At 49.8% G+C, this 13,973-nt stretch overlaps 7 protein-coding genes across 7 annotated transcripts; 6 read left to right on the top strand and 1 right to left on the bottom strand.

Moving 5' to 3' along the window:
- Nucleotides 1-636: 636 nt before the first annotated feature.
- Nucleotides 637-5,128, top strand: FMAN_14123 (uncharacterized protein; the record flags this gene model as incomplete). The annotated part of the gene is made up of 5 exons (XM_041826040.1): nucleotides 637-877; nucleotides 938-1,488; nucleotides 1,558-4,172; nucleotides 4,225-4,706; nucleotides 4,833-5,128. 5 exons carry the CDS (start codon nucleotides 637-639, stop codon nucleotides 5,126-5,128), a joined length of 4,185 nt encoding a protein of 1,394 aa, XP_041691361.1.
- A 447-nt stretch (nucleotides 5,129-5,575) lies between these two features.
- Nucleotides 5,576-6,496, top strand: FMAN_14124 (uncharacterized protein; the record flags this gene model as incomplete). The annotated part of the gene is made up of 1 exon (XM_041826041.1): nucleotides 5,576-6,496. One exon carries the CDS (start codon nucleotides 5,576-5,578, stop codon nucleotides 6,494-6,496), a length of 921 nt encoding a protein of 306 aa, XP_041691362.1.
- Nucleotides 6,497-6,973: 477 nt separating this feature from the next.
- FMAN_14125 (uncharacterized protein) lies at nucleotides 6,974-8,189 on the top strand (the record flags this gene model as incomplete). Its single annotated transcript, XM_041826042.1, has 2 exons — nucleotides 6,974-7,388; nucleotides 7,444-8,189. 2 exons carry the CDS (start codon nucleotides 6,974-6,976, stop codon nucleotides 8,187-8,189), a joined length of 1,161 nt encoding a protein of 386 aa, XP_041691363.1.
- Nucleotides 8,190-8,258: 69 nt separating this feature from the next.
- Nucleotides 8,259-9,388, bottom strand: FMAN_14126 (uncharacterized protein; the record flags this gene model as incomplete). Its single annotated transcript, XM_041826043.1, has 2 exons — nucleotides 8,259-8,961; nucleotides 9,033-9,388. 2 exons carry the CDS (start codon nucleotides 9,386-9,388, stop codon nucleotides 8,259-8,261), a joined length of 1,059 nt encoding a protein of 352 aa, XP_041691364.1.
- Nucleotides 9,389-9,692: 304 nt separating this feature from the next.
- On the top strand, nucleotides 9,693-10,367 carry FMAN_14127 (uncharacterized protein; the record flags this gene model as incomplete). Its single annotated transcript, XM_041826046.1, has 1 exon — nucleotides 9,693-10,367. One exon carries the CDS (start codon nucleotides 9,693-9,695, stop codon nucleotides 10,365-10,367), a length of 675 nt encoding a protein of 224 aa, XP_041691365.1.
- A 302-nt stretch (nucleotides 10,368-10,669) lies between these two features.
- On the top strand, nucleotides 10,670-11,514 carry FMAN_16264 (uncharacterized protein; the record flags this gene model as incomplete). Its single annotated transcript, XM_041826047.1, has 2 exons — nucleotides 10,670-10,702; nucleotides 10,759-11,514. 2 exons carry the CDS (start codon nucleotides 10,670-10,672, stop codon nucleotides 11,512-11,514), a joined length of 789 nt encoding a protein of 262 aa, XP_041691366.1.
- A 709-nt stretch (nucleotides 11,515-12,223) lies between these two features.
- FMAN_14128 (uncharacterized protein) lies at nucleotides 12,224-13,599 on the top strand (the record flags this gene model as incomplete). The annotated part of the gene is made up of 2 exons (XM_041826048.1): nucleotides 12,224-12,803; nucleotides 12,872-13,599. The coding sequence occupies 2 exons, from the start codon at nucleotides 12,224-12,226 to the stop codon at nucleotides 13,597-13,599; spliced, it is 1,308 nt and encodes a 435-aa protein (XP_041691367.1).
- Between the last annotated feature and the right edge of the window lie 374 nt (nucleotides 13,600-13,973).

The following is a 13,973-nucleotide window of genomic DNA, read 5'->3' on the forward strand; positions in this document are numbered from 1 at the left end:
CCTTTGCATCCTCGACTTGCGTCGCAGGTTAATGTGCAAACCCTGACTGTGTCTAAAATTACGGTTGATATGTTTTTTCAGCAATGGCTGAAGGAGGCACGGGTAGCATTCGAAAGTAATCAGCAMCAGGAGGCAGAGGAACTCGTGGAACGGGCATTCTCTCTCGCAGTTGAAGAAATTGCAAGAGCGTATCATCAACATATTCTGTTGAAGTTGCAATCATACTGGGAACGAGATCGTTTACGAATTGGCCAAGACAAAGTGCCCCCACTTATACGGTTGCAAGAAGGTATTGAAGAATCAGCGACTGAAAGCGGTCAGATTGTGACCGCTCAGACAATATGGGAAGTTTATGCTGAGGCATGGGCTCTCTATGCTCAGCTCGACTCAGATACCGACCCAGATAAGTTACCCCAAGAGTTGCCCTACTGGATGACTACACGAAAGTACTTGCCACCTCATGATGGCTGGTCGTCTTTCGTGTTCCGTCATCTTTTCCACCGACCCAGCCCACCGTCGTGGAATCACCTTTACTTCCTCAGACTCTACCGGGCGTTCAAAGAGTCTTGGGAGACAGTTCAGCAGTATGTAGGGCCGTTTGATTGCCGTTTGCGTCATGTAATTGGGGATTATATCATGGTTGCTCTCAACAGTAGTCAGAAAAACGAGGTCGGCACCTATCAACACGACAAGGTCTGGTACCATGGAAAACCAACATTCTTTAAGATCCAATTTTGGGCGCCATACTTCTCTCCACCAAAAGATAACGTCCGTATTCCATGGCAATGGGTCCGTGATCATAAGACCCGACACCCAGACATCGCGCCAGACACGAAATCCGAGGATATGACAGTGGAATACTTCCACTCCTTAGAAAGTGTGCTTTGTAGATTATGGTGGAAGTGCATGTACGAGACGGATCGCTTGTGTAATACAGGACTAGCACGGCGGAGTTTAATTTGCTCGTCTGTTCTTGAGCACTTCGCGAAACTTGTCGGCCCGCGATGGCATGCAGAATATGGACGACCCTATCTGCTCCCTTGGCATTTGCCACATTGGGAGGACCGGGAACGTGGAAGAGAGGACTTCTTACTTCTGCCCATTTCAGCCGGCATCGTCTTGAAGGAGTACGAAGGGACCAAGCACTTTCGACCGACAATACTGCTACCTACCCGACATAACATGATGTGGTTGCTTAATGTCGTTGAATCCGTCCCCGATCTTTGTGAACATACTCAGAAACAAATCCGATGGATGGACAAGGTTCTTGACAAGAACGAGGGCCAATTTGCTCTTCGCAGTCATCTACATGCCAAAGCTACAGCCACGGCCGAAAGAGATCAAGCCGATCCGCTTCTGCGATGTTTTCTATCACAGACAGAGCCTCCACAAAGGGTAGTTCGAAGTGATGAGTGCGCCTACAACGCAGATGAAGGCGAAAAGAATGGTTGCTTCATAGCACTCGACGAGGATGGCCATTGCGATGATGTATCCTCTGAAGAGGCCGATTGAGACCCTCAGATATCGTCTGGGACACGTGCTCTTGACCTCCTCCAGCGCCGAGTTGTCTTGGACTATGGGAGCAAGAAGACTGGGTCGAAGCCGGCGAGCGAGGACGACGACTATTACCCCGTATTTCGGCTCGATTTCGTTAGCATTGTTGGTCTACCGCGCCGGCCGATCTGCCGGCCCAGTCACTTCTTTGACAATATCACGATATCGTTTCGTCATTGGAGTGCCCCGTATAGCGCGAAGCATGTGCAGGGCATCGGCTTCGATCTCAGCGGCCGTACCTTCCGTATTGCCACCGGCGCTACTCGAGAAGCCTGGTTCATCGTCATGCACCCGAGCCAGAGGGCTATCGGCGCCAACAACCCCCGTCGACGGCACGATACAGCCCATACAAGGACTGCCCTCGTGCAAGACCGTGCTCTGATGCTCGCATCGTACATCAAAGACATCTTCCTTGAAGGCGAGCTCCTTGGTGAAGGTGTTGAGCCGAGATGGGCTCTCGGGGGCAAGGAGACGCAGATGATTGCCTTTGACAAATGGGTCACATTCCAAACACTGTTTATGGACGGCTGGACAGGGTTCCTTGAAAGGCTCTCTGCTCAGAGCGACACTTTCTGGACCGATCATCAGCCCGCCTTCCACGCATACGACTATGGTGCCAACATCAACATAGAAGTGAATGAAGGCATAGCGAATCTCGAAGAAGAGATAGTCATCCGGCCAGCCTATCTCGATGAGTCCGAGGACGGTTACGATCGAGAAAACAGTAGTGTGCCGGCGACACAGCAGGGATGGGAGGGAATTGGAGAAGAGGAACGAGAGGATGGGCCCGACGAGCTATGGGACCAACCAACCGTTGAAGTGGAGGATAACGATAGCCTGTTCATGCCAGCGAGGGCGGACGATGTTGCTTCTCCAATACCACCTATACTCAGTCCAGGACGAATCGATGCAGAATATCGAGATGGTAATGGCGAAGCTGACGCCAACAGGCCTAATGGTGATGACGAGCAGGAACGAAGGTTCCTTGCATGGATGAACGAATCTGAGAACATTGATAGGGGACAGCACAACGGGGCTCAACTAGAAGACCAGGAACACCAGTACGATGGGCAAGACAACTTCCAGCAGCAGCCGTTGAGCCCAGATGCTGATGATAACGACGGCGTCTATCCAAGGCAAGCACCAGACATCTCACCATCCAGCCTACCTCCTTCATCAGAACATGATGCGTTATATAGTCCTGGCCTGATGCGGCTGCGTGAGGCCCTTGAGGCGAAGTACAACCTCGATAACATCAGCCACGTCTCCTATGCCCTAGCTGTTGATGTTCACTGTACCGCAGCAAATACCTCTCCTGGTACGGAAGGAAGGGTAAGCCGTCCTGTATGCTTGCTTGCCGACCGCAACCGTGTGGCCGGGGAGTTTTTTGGGAGTAACTACACCTTCTACCCACTCGGTTTCCACCCCGCATACGGCAACTTCACGTCAGACCGTCCTCCTGCCTTCCTGGATAGCGACTTGTTTACTGTCATGAAGGAGAATATGAGCCACCAGAATCAAGGTGCCGACGTACTTTCGTTCGGCTTCTTTCAGGGCTATTCCAACCTGAAACGGTCCATCCGTCATGGCCCTCATGACCTACTAGCCAGCCACGGCCTCGCCACAGCTGCACTCACCATTCCCTCGACGGAGGCTCAACGCACGGCCCGGCTCAAGGACAAGCAGCAGCGACTCCTGGCCCAAGTGAGGGGGCGACTCACACCTGACAACCCTGGCGCGTCGACACCTTTTGCGCGGGAGCGACAGAGGGTCGAGGCAGCCATGCAAGCGAATGAGTTTGCGTTCCGATTCGAGCAGGTCATTTCCATCGATGCTCCACGACTCGTGCGCCGTCGTCGAAACTTCAGTAGCGTACTACAACCCATCTTCCAGCTCATGCGACTCTTCCTCAAGGAGAAACAGCTCTATGCAGGCATCCTCCGGCGCTTCTCTCCCGATATCTTTCCAGGCGTCATGGTGGCTTTTGCCAAGGTCATTGAAGCAGCCATAGCAGAGATGGACCGTCGCTTCCGCGAGGCTGGATCGAAAGGACTGGGCATGGCTCTCTCCGAGGGTGTCGCTGCGCTCGATCGACTGGGCAACTTTTGCTTCACCGGGGACCCGAGGGTGCTCCCCAGCAAAGTCATGAGGCTTCTCGGCACGGTAGACAGTCTAAGAACATGTGGATGGCCATTCATATCGCCGCGAATGTTGGACATCCGAGATGGACAAGGACTCGTCAACCTGGTGGGATGGCCACAACTGAGCAATGGACGGCCCGTCCTGATGCACGTTGCCTCGCTAGAATACCACTATGATAGAACTGTGGCATCTAACCGACACAGTCAACTGTGGTTTGCTGAGCTTGGGGGTAGGTCAATAGACGGGATGGATAGGATGACAACGTTCCTTCATGAGATATTCCAAGATCTGTGGATACCAGAGACGGTGGCTTTTATTGCTCGCCAAGTCCGCCGTGGCTTGAATCGTGGTATCCGCAGTGGCGGTAGGATCGGTGTTGGAGAACATGGTGATGTCGGCACGGGAAATGAGGAGAGTGCTCAGGCGATGATCGCTTTAGAAGCCTGGGAGGCACGAGACAGTCCATTCAAAACGTCGTACGTACCAGCAGTCTCTTTACATTCCTTCGCGTTCCTAACATTGCCACAGAAACTTCGAGAAACTCTCGGCGGAAGTACTCAAGTTCGATGACCGTTCGATGATGAATGAGTCAAAGATCGTGCTCAAGACGAGACGCGACTTTGCAGAAGAGATCTTTGTTGCTTTGATGGAGGGCGGCAGGAAGGGTCACCCAGGAGTCGAGTCTATCGCACCGACCCACTCGACATGGCCCTCTATTCTGCGGGCCGCGATCCAACACACCAAAGGCAGCTTCGCAACAAGGACTCAGTGGGTCTCGGGTATCGCAGCTGCCATGGTATCTGCGAGTATCGAATGGGTCCCTGGCTCTCATCGCCGGAGATTGACGCATCAACAGGTAGTACAACTCGTCGGAGCGGCTGCATCCGTAACTATCCTTGCGGCTCGACCCGACAGCCTCAAGAGACGGGCACTAGAGGCGGAGGCTCGTAGGTCGGTCGACTCGACTGGCGCCAAGCGAGCGAAGATCCGACCACGGATCGATCTAGGTTGTAAGATACCGATCAAGCAGATCCCAGATATTGTGGAAAGAGGCTTTACGGAGATACGCCGGCTGTTCGCGAAAGGGGACCAACTCGTTCTATCTCATTACTGTGCAGCATACTGCTGTCTGACAGATTGTCTTGAGGATCCATTATGTGATCTTATGCTCATGCTCACGCTAACTATCACAGCGTCGAGCGCAACCCCCGAGGTTCGGCCCAATACGAAGTGTTTTAACGTCACGACCAAGAGAAGGGATCCAGCTCTTCTAGCAGCCAACATGGTGACTAGAATGCTCTGGTTCCTGCGGCCGGAGGCATTTCCATGGGATAAAGACCGTGATTCAGTGCTGAGAGTGTCTGAGATGACAAAGAAAATCGGTGAGTCGTGTCCACGATTCCGCGCAACGTTGATGAAATGGCATGACTGATGACCTGGCCATCCGTAACCGTAGAGCACAAAGGGGTGAATAACCGAATGCTTCGAGAATTGGGTTGGATAAAGGTCAAAGGCAACCGGGATAGCCCACGTAACTGCGAATCGCGCCTAACGCCTAAAGATGAGCTCTTCAAGCTCCGCAATGACCTGATATTTCTCATGAGGGAGCCAAGAAATTTTATCGGCTGCGTATTCAAGAGCAATAAGGCAGAGTGGGTGGATCGATGTTCAGCGATCATTAGAGATAGATAATAAACACAACATAGTACGGCACGTCTACCCAGAGAATGAGCGCCGCTAATAGGCTGAACTAAATGTGGGGCCGTCATCCAACCTCCTGCCACCCAATTTCCTCGCGTCTTTCAAAACCCCCTTTCTTGCGACTCACTGCTGGTAGATAAACTACACGTTCCACAAAAAGCCCATCTACGTTCCGATTATGTCAGGAGGCGATCAAAATGAGTCCGCTCGTCCATCAGCGTTTCTACCGTCTCAGACTGCGAGGGAAAGGCGTGCAAAGAGACGACGTCCGAATACGCCACCCGACACGCAAAGTGGTAGATCAGTCATCGACTGGTCTCCGAGCCCTCCCTTACTTTCGAGGCGGGCAACAATAGAATTATTCTTGAATCCCGTTGCGTCGCGCCGGAATCTTGATGTTGCTCGAGGCCCGGCGGCTGCTAGTACCCTGGGGTTGCTATCTCGACCAGAGCTCATCCGCGCCAAAGTTACTGAAGCAATAGAGTCTTTTTCGCCCGAACAAGACCAAGGCGAGTACACAGCTCGGCACCCGCTCGTTTGTCGCGTGCGCAGTCTTATCCGTGCCCGGACAGTAGGATGTGCGCTTTGTGCTTTTTATGAACGGGGTCCGATTGTCGATACACATAAGCTCAAGCACTGTTCACATCATGACGAGGCCAGCGAAGTACACCCTTGGCTAGAGATGTTTCGACGTTACAAGGCGCAGGGCGGTGGAATGGGAGCTCGATGCTCTGATTGTCGATTCCCGAGCGTGCTATGCTGGCGAATAGTATACCGCGAGGAAATGGATTTAAAATATGGGAGCGAAAAAGAAGCACGCGAAAAAGGTACATGGTACCAGGAACCCCAATGCACCTGGGTCAAAGTGATGCAGCGGTTCGTAGCATCATGTATGGTGGTTCATGGGCGCGAGTATGGCGGCGGTGTGAGCCGACTAGGCAGTACAGTCTTGGACATGATGGGTTGGAAAGACTGGAGAGGTTTGGAAGGAGATGGACCAGAGCACATTCAAAAATGGCTGGAGGAGATGGACGAGATGAGAGGGTTGCGATGTCCAAGGCTGCTTATACTATTTTGGCTACTGGCTGAGTCCATATAGAGGGCGTTAAACGTCATTGGGACGAGAACCTGGACAACATCCGAGGTTCTATCGAGCGTGACATATTTGCAGCCATGGGACAAGCCAAAGATGCCTTACCAGATATTGGACTAGCAGAGAACCGTTGAACAGATTGGTTGGGGTTGAGGAATACGATACAGAATTGAGAGGTACATGCATGTTTATCAGAGGGGAGCTTTGAACGATAATAAAACTGGCATTAGGCAGTGATAACCAACAATGCGGTGACATGTTTACACATAATTATAGGGTACCTCGCCAACTGAGACCTGAGCGCGCTTCGGCATTCTATTGGCTTTTTAAACCACGGCCTGTCTGTTGATGCAATCTTACCCCGCATTACTCCTCAGATGTCGCGTAAAACTATCTGCCTTATCTTTCACTACCATTACTTTGTGATTAGAGCTATAAACATTATAGGTAATAATCGATTTCCCTTCCCAACAAGTTCGCAGTATGGATCCAGTAGCAACGGATCAATTGAACGATCAAGATGTCTATCAAGCGACAAAAGACCTATTCGTTGGTCAAAAAGCCAAATTCCGAAGGCCTGGGCCCGTACAAAAGTCCATCGAGAGCTACTCGAGGCGAGATAATACACTACGACGATTCGTAGACATATACGGTGTTGAAAGCATTTGCCAAGTTGTTCTTAAGCTGCTCTCTGGCGGAGTATATGAATCGATGTTGACTGCAAGCCGTCGATTCCCGGATCTCTTTAACCCATCCGCCGTCCAGAGCGAGGCAAGGGACATACTCGAAGCAGAAGCTATTAGAACCGAACAGACCGCGCTTGAAAGCATAGTTCAGAGCCAATTGACTGACAGCAAGGGAACATTTGACTGCGCTGGGGTTATGGATGCCTCACGTGGTGAGCTACGTTAGCCGCTAGACTCATTATCCATGGCTAATTATGGTACCGCTAGACTCGGGAAGTGACATTCCGAACGGTCAGGCCAGCAACTCATCGTCGCTATTTCCAGTATATTTACCGTTTCCCACGGAGCATCTGCTTATGGAACGACTTCAAAAGACTCTTGAACTTGCATGTTATGAGTTTGGGGCTCGGGCTATGCCGGATACACTGCGAAAGCGTTGCTGGGACTGTCCTGAGTCAGTAGAGCTCAGTAAATGGACTGAGGTCTTCAGGCGAGAAGGGGTATTGGAGCGGGGGAGTCCCCGTAAAGCTTTAAAGGAACTACTACTCTCCATTGCAAACATAAGACACACAGCTGTCCACCGCTTGCGTACAAGTTCAGTAGGACTAGAGCAGTTTATTGCTGATGCAGAAGATCTCGTTGACCTGTTGGGAGATACAGCGTACTCGAAATCGATCTCTCAGCTCAGGGCGACTGTAAATTCGGCGATTACAGAGCTTACGCAAAATAAGCAATTTCTTCAGTTGCAACTAGAGCATACTCAAGCGTCAATAGAACAGCAGCGGGCTGAACTAGATAGGCGAGAGCAAGAGGCCATCAACTATGCGAGAGAAGAGGACAGAAATTACCAGGCAGTAGCAGGAAAAAGGGTTCAGAAGGCACTAGAAGTTATAGGGAACTTGGGAGGAACGGACAATGGAAGGATTTATCCACTCGAGGGCTTTGGCAGCGCTGGGGACATGGCGGAGGATTATGACGATGACTTGGACAAATTTGAAGATTGTAATGAATGATTTAATAACTTGAGGATACAGGCAGGTAACTGAGAGCCTATCTTATATTTGCTAATGTCCTGAGTCTTGTTAAGAGCCTACGGGATAGCCCCAGACAGGCACAGCTTTCTTTGGTGTTTTGCGATCATGGCGCCAATACATAACTATGTCAAATGACAGGTTTTCTGTCCTCCGAAGAGTGTGTTGCACCCTCTCCTCGTCTAATAAGTCAGGGTGCGTATAGAAGAATTCTGTTATGGCATCGCGTAGCCCCCGATCCTCTTGCACTGTAGACGTATATGCCTCCTCAACGCTGGCAAGAAACCGATGTGTCTGCACATTTTCTTGTATTGTCTTGTTAAACTTCTCCAATGCTAGTCTTTTGAGGGTAAGTATGCCATAGAGCTCGGCCAGTGCATATACCCTAACGTGGAGTATAGGATAAGAGTCATCGATGTCGTCTTGTTCCGACAATGATACTGATACTTCATGCTCGGCGTCACATGACTCAGCATCCTTTCCTTTAGTACTATTGCAGCTGCTCTGATAGTCCTGTTGATAAAAGTATTGGATTAGACAATCCACAGCTTGAGGGTCATCGTCTAGGAAGTCGAAATAATATCCGGGCGAGGCCCCACAAGTGTCACACAAAGTGCGCCCCTGAGTTGCGTCTTGGAATTTACATTTCTTCGCTATTACTGGGGATTGTGGACAGACAATCGCGCGATGAACACTATACTGTTTGCCGCGGGAGACCAAGATGAGATCGGAATAACTATTATCATCGAAAGAGCTAGCAGTGTCGCATCAGCATTCTTGTTGAGGTAAAGGGGGCTAAAATACGAGATAGCAATATAGACTTACTCCCTTAACCACGACAAATCGATTGTAGTCATCTCATGCGTCTGGCTCTCAGGGACGTGGTGCTCAATCGATATATTCGTCGGACTCTGCACCCCGATGGTGAACCCGGCTTCGCGGAGATTCGGAAATTCCTGTGCAGCAGCGGATGGGTAGCGAAAAACACCTTGGCCGACAAGGTAGTGCAGAATTTCGACGAGCTTCTGTTCGGTAAAGTTTGCAACCACGACGGCGTGCCTTCTAACGACAAGGCGAATGGACTTTTGTCTGCTAATATGCGAGTTTTCAGGTAGGCTAAAAACGTACCTACAATAGTCGTTCATATAAACGGCCTCCCTGTGACCGCTAGGATAGTCCATGATAGAAGCATCGGGTCGACAGTCGGTAGGTGCGCTGTTGGTTTGAAGATAAAGATGTGAAGTTGATTGGATGGGAGCCTGATTTAAGGATTAGCCGCTCAGGCATCCTTGCAGCATGTCTCACGGTCAAAAATGCCTGGCGTAGTGTAAATTATCTTAGCTTCACATGCTCGTCTGTTACCAGCAACATTTGCTTGTATGCAGCTACGCCGTCCATAGACAGGTTAAGTGTTTGCGCTTTGTCGCCCGGTATCAATATTCTATTCAATCACGGCCCTGCCATTTCCAAGTAGACCGCGCAAATATGGCGACTAATGCGCATCATCAGCCAGATGACCGAGAATGGATACAGGATCGCAAATTTGAGCCCAGCTCACGCTATCGACATGGCATAGACCTAGACTTGATCCAGGTCACCAACAATGATGAGGACTGGACATACGTGGCATGCGAAAGCGCTCTGCCTTGCAGCGACTGCGATTGCATTGCACCTCATGTCGACGGTATATTCATCGCAGTTGACGGTGCCTGCAGGGGTAACGGCCAGGCAAATGCCAGAGCTGCTGTCGGGGTATTCTTTGGGCGAGGGTCTACATACAACCAGAGCGTCCTGTTGAACCAGTCGCATGTGACGAACCAGATCGCAGAATTGAAGGCTGGCATCCTTGCACTCAAGCAAGCAAAAGACATCGTACAAGCCGATGCATTACACTATGGGCCGCTCCATACAATTGTCATCAAGTCAGACTCAGATTATCTTGTTAAGGGAATGACTGAGTGGGTATTCAAATGGGAGACCAATGGTTACAAGACTGCCAAGCGAAAACTAGTCGAAAATGCGCAACTGTTTCAGGAGTTGCACGCGCTTATTGGAGACCTGAATACATCTAATGTCGAGGTGCTGTTCTGGCGAGTGCCTCGGGAGATGAATAAGGAAGCCGACGAGTTGGCCAATCAGGCGTTCAACAGCCGTTCATAAAGGACTACTCGTCAGTCAATCGCTTTCGTCATCAAGTTGAGAGTCACTTTAGTTCTCCAGTGGATGGTCGCGTATAATAATAGTATTTGGTAGAGACTTCCGGGCACTACCCTGTGAGGAACAAACAGTACAAAAATTGGTCAAGTTCGATGCTGGAGTTACTAGAGCACGTGGCTTTGCCATTCTCAATGCGGGGTTATCTCCTGACGCATGGGAAACCACTGGGATTCATTGCCATCATGACTTGGTAATCAGTACGACAATCAAAATCAGCGACTACCTAGTTGAACCTACTTATAGAGATGTTTGATTCTAGCCAGCTCTCCAACTTCAATGTTTGCAATACATGCTCTTAAAAATTGGTCTGAGCCATAAAGCTAATGATCGATAGCCCACTGCTACGGGCGGCTCTGTGAGCTTTCTCTCTCTCCCCGGCGAACTTCGAAACACGATATACGAAATCATTTTACTGCAGTCCGAGCCTATCGATCCTTGGCTCAGATATGGTTTACAGGTTACAACAGAACTTTTTTACGTTAGCAAGACAGTCCACCGCGAAGCCAGCCTGCTATTCTACAGCCAGAATCGCTTCGACTTTGGTGGACGCGATCCCGAGAAGTTGGCCTCGTTCCTCAAGCAAATTGGTCCCCGCAACGCAAATTCCATTCAACATATCGTAATCGACTTCCCAGAATTCCTCTATCTAGACCCGGGCGATGTTACTATCGAGGAGGAAAGCCTCAGCATCCTTGGAAGCATTGTGAGCAGCTGCACCGGTTTGATCACGCTTAGGACGTCCTTGTATAGTACAAGTAGCATGGAACTCAGGCTTGACAATCTGGACCACTACAACCTTGCAACTGAGGCACTGCATCTTGTCGACACTCACTTTAGAGCTATGCCTTCTCTATTAGAGATCATTCTTGAGGTATATGAGGATGGACCGAGTGATTGTCTGAGAAAGAGAATGGAGAGCTATGGATGGATACTAAGCAAGAATACTGCTGAGGAAGAAGAGTTCTGGGACAGTAGGTTCAGTGATCTTGACTTTGGCTTTGACTTTGATGGCTATGGCTATGACTATGATGACGATGATGACTATGACATCGATAATGATAGCGATTTCTGGAGAAGAGCCGCAGACTAGAATATATATATTTCTCGGACTTTTTATCCTCATAGCCCTACTATACTGAAATACAATTACAACCGCGACGCCCTGGTCAGCAGGATACTATGCTGGCGACTCTAGGCCTACGTGCGCCCGAACAGGTGATCATTGTTCTGGCAGGGTGCTACCCTCGACACGAGGCTTTCGGATATCACTTCGGGTTGAGAATATGAGTATTCCATGATATACAATCAGTATGGAGATTCCATTCTAATAAACTTGCCTACGCCGCCATGCTCTTCGTGTCGTACGATCTGAACAAGGTCGTTCTCAGAGAAGCAAGAAACAACCGGTCGATGACGTTGAGCGACCGCTTTGATCGCTTTGGACTTGCGAGGGGCAATGTTCCCTGGTTTACAAAAGATCTGCCTGCACCGTAAAGAAGAGTACATGGCTTTACACTTGACGGACGAGTCAATGATCGGTCGGTACGCTGCTTGCTAAATGCTAAAGATATGAAGTTGATTGGACAGGTGCGCAAATTATGTCGGCCTGCAGAGCCTAATCCAAGAGTTAGGTGCCCAGGCATCCATGCAGCATGTCTTACGGCTGACATGTCGTGCTGCAGGGTACGTACAGACGGATGTCTCTCAGCCCCCGCTTCTAAACTGTCGACTTGCAACAATATCGATCTCCCTACTAAACTAGCAGAACACTCTAGCCTAAGTTCATTACCGGAACCATTATGGCTAGGTCATCAACTGAATCAAACCCTTGCTATCAATGCGATTGTGGCAGAATCACAGACTCTCACGATGCTCAGTCTGGACGAACAACATGCACTCTCTGTCGCGGAAACGGTCGGTCAGTCGATGGACAAGCGGAGAACGTCAACGAAGTCGTCGTATTTACATCGGAAGGCGTGCCTGAGAACCAAGATATTTATATGGCATTCAAGGACAGCCTTTTATTGAAGAAAAGCGTCAAAACTGGGCAGAAAAAGAGTGATTACGTCGTCAATAAACGATATGACAGAGTAGGTGTCGAAATGCTAATCAAGAAGTATGGCATGGATGGTTTAAAGGCCAGGGTCAAACAGCTGGCAAGCGATGGAGTGTTTGCAAATCCTTCTATCGCACAGCGTATGTTTCCTGACCTCGGAGGCGATATTCCTGCAGTCAAGGCTGTAGATAAGACTGTAGCAGAAGATAAGATTCTTGGAGCGGTCAACCCAGATGAGTTGATCCTTGAGCCCTCCGGAGATGCAGAGGCCCTTATAGGAGAAGCTGTTCTGACGGAAGGTGCCCCAGCCAATGCAGCAAAATGTACGTGGTTCCAACGATCATGTGGCGGAACTGGATAACATTGGGGCATACTAACTGATATCACACAGTTCCAGAAGGCGATGGACAACCAGGTCTTGAGCGACGAGCCCAAGACGACCGACAAACGGCGCGCCTGTCAGTCAGTAGCCAGCACGAGCTTTTGGTTGATCTACAGAAGTATCTTGAGCGAGCTTGCTATACCTATGCGCGCGAGCACATGCCTGATGTTCTCGAGGAGCAATGCTGGGGCTGCGCTGAGGCTGCACAGCTTAGTGATTGGATGAAACAATTCCTCTGTCGACGAGATAATTTCGGTACGGTAGCCAATGATGAAGAACTCGAGAAATTGTTCCAGCCAGGGTTCGAGATTCGCAATGCTGCTGTCCGTCGTTACGATATGGAATCAGATGAAATGATGGAGCTGCTAGTTGACGCGGAGAGGCTTCTGGGCGTCTTGCAGGTCGAAAAGTACCAGCACCTCGTCAGAAACTTAAGGCTTAAGGTTGAAAAGGCAGTCAACGAACTGATCCGAGAAGAGTCTCAATGGAAAGTCCGACTAGAGAAAAAGCTGGCATATATTGCCGCTGAAGAAGCCAAACTGAACGATGTGAAGAGGGCGATTATTGTTGAACATGAGAACAGCGTGAAGGAAAGCCAGGAAGTGGCTGAGTCGGAAATTCGAGAGGCTCTGGATAAGACAAAGGTGACATTTAAAACGGAGATAGAGTTGGATACTAAGCATCGATGGACACTGATACAGCGGGCTTATCCTTCCAAGGCGGAGACTGATGTTTAGGAATGAGTTAGGTCAGGGTTACAAAGGTCCTGCAGTTGTGACGATACTAGAGGTTATTTTTGCTATATGCTGAGGATATTATTTTGACCGCATTTCCTGCCAGTACATAAACAAGTCATATGTTAAAGGGTGTACCTCCTGGAGAATATCTGTTACTCGTTCCTGCTTTAGTAAATCTGGATGTTTATAGAAAAATTGGACAATTATGTCTCGTAGCCCCCTATCTTCCTGTATTGTCGACGCATATGCCTCTTCCACACCGTCCAGGAATCGATTTGGATGGAAGTGGTCTTGTATGGTCCTGTTGAACTTCTCGAGCGCCGTCGCTTTCAAGGCAGGTATGTCGTAGAGTTCAGCCAGTGCGTACACCCGGG

This window comes from Fusarium mangiferae (genome assembly GCF_900044065.1).
Source record: "Fusarium mangiferae strain MRC7560 genome assembly, contig: FMAN_scaffold027, whole genome shotgun sequence".
Lineage (NCBI taxonomy): Eukaryota > Fungi > Ascomycota > Sordariomycetes > Hypocreales > Nectriaceae > Fusarium > Fusarium mangiferae.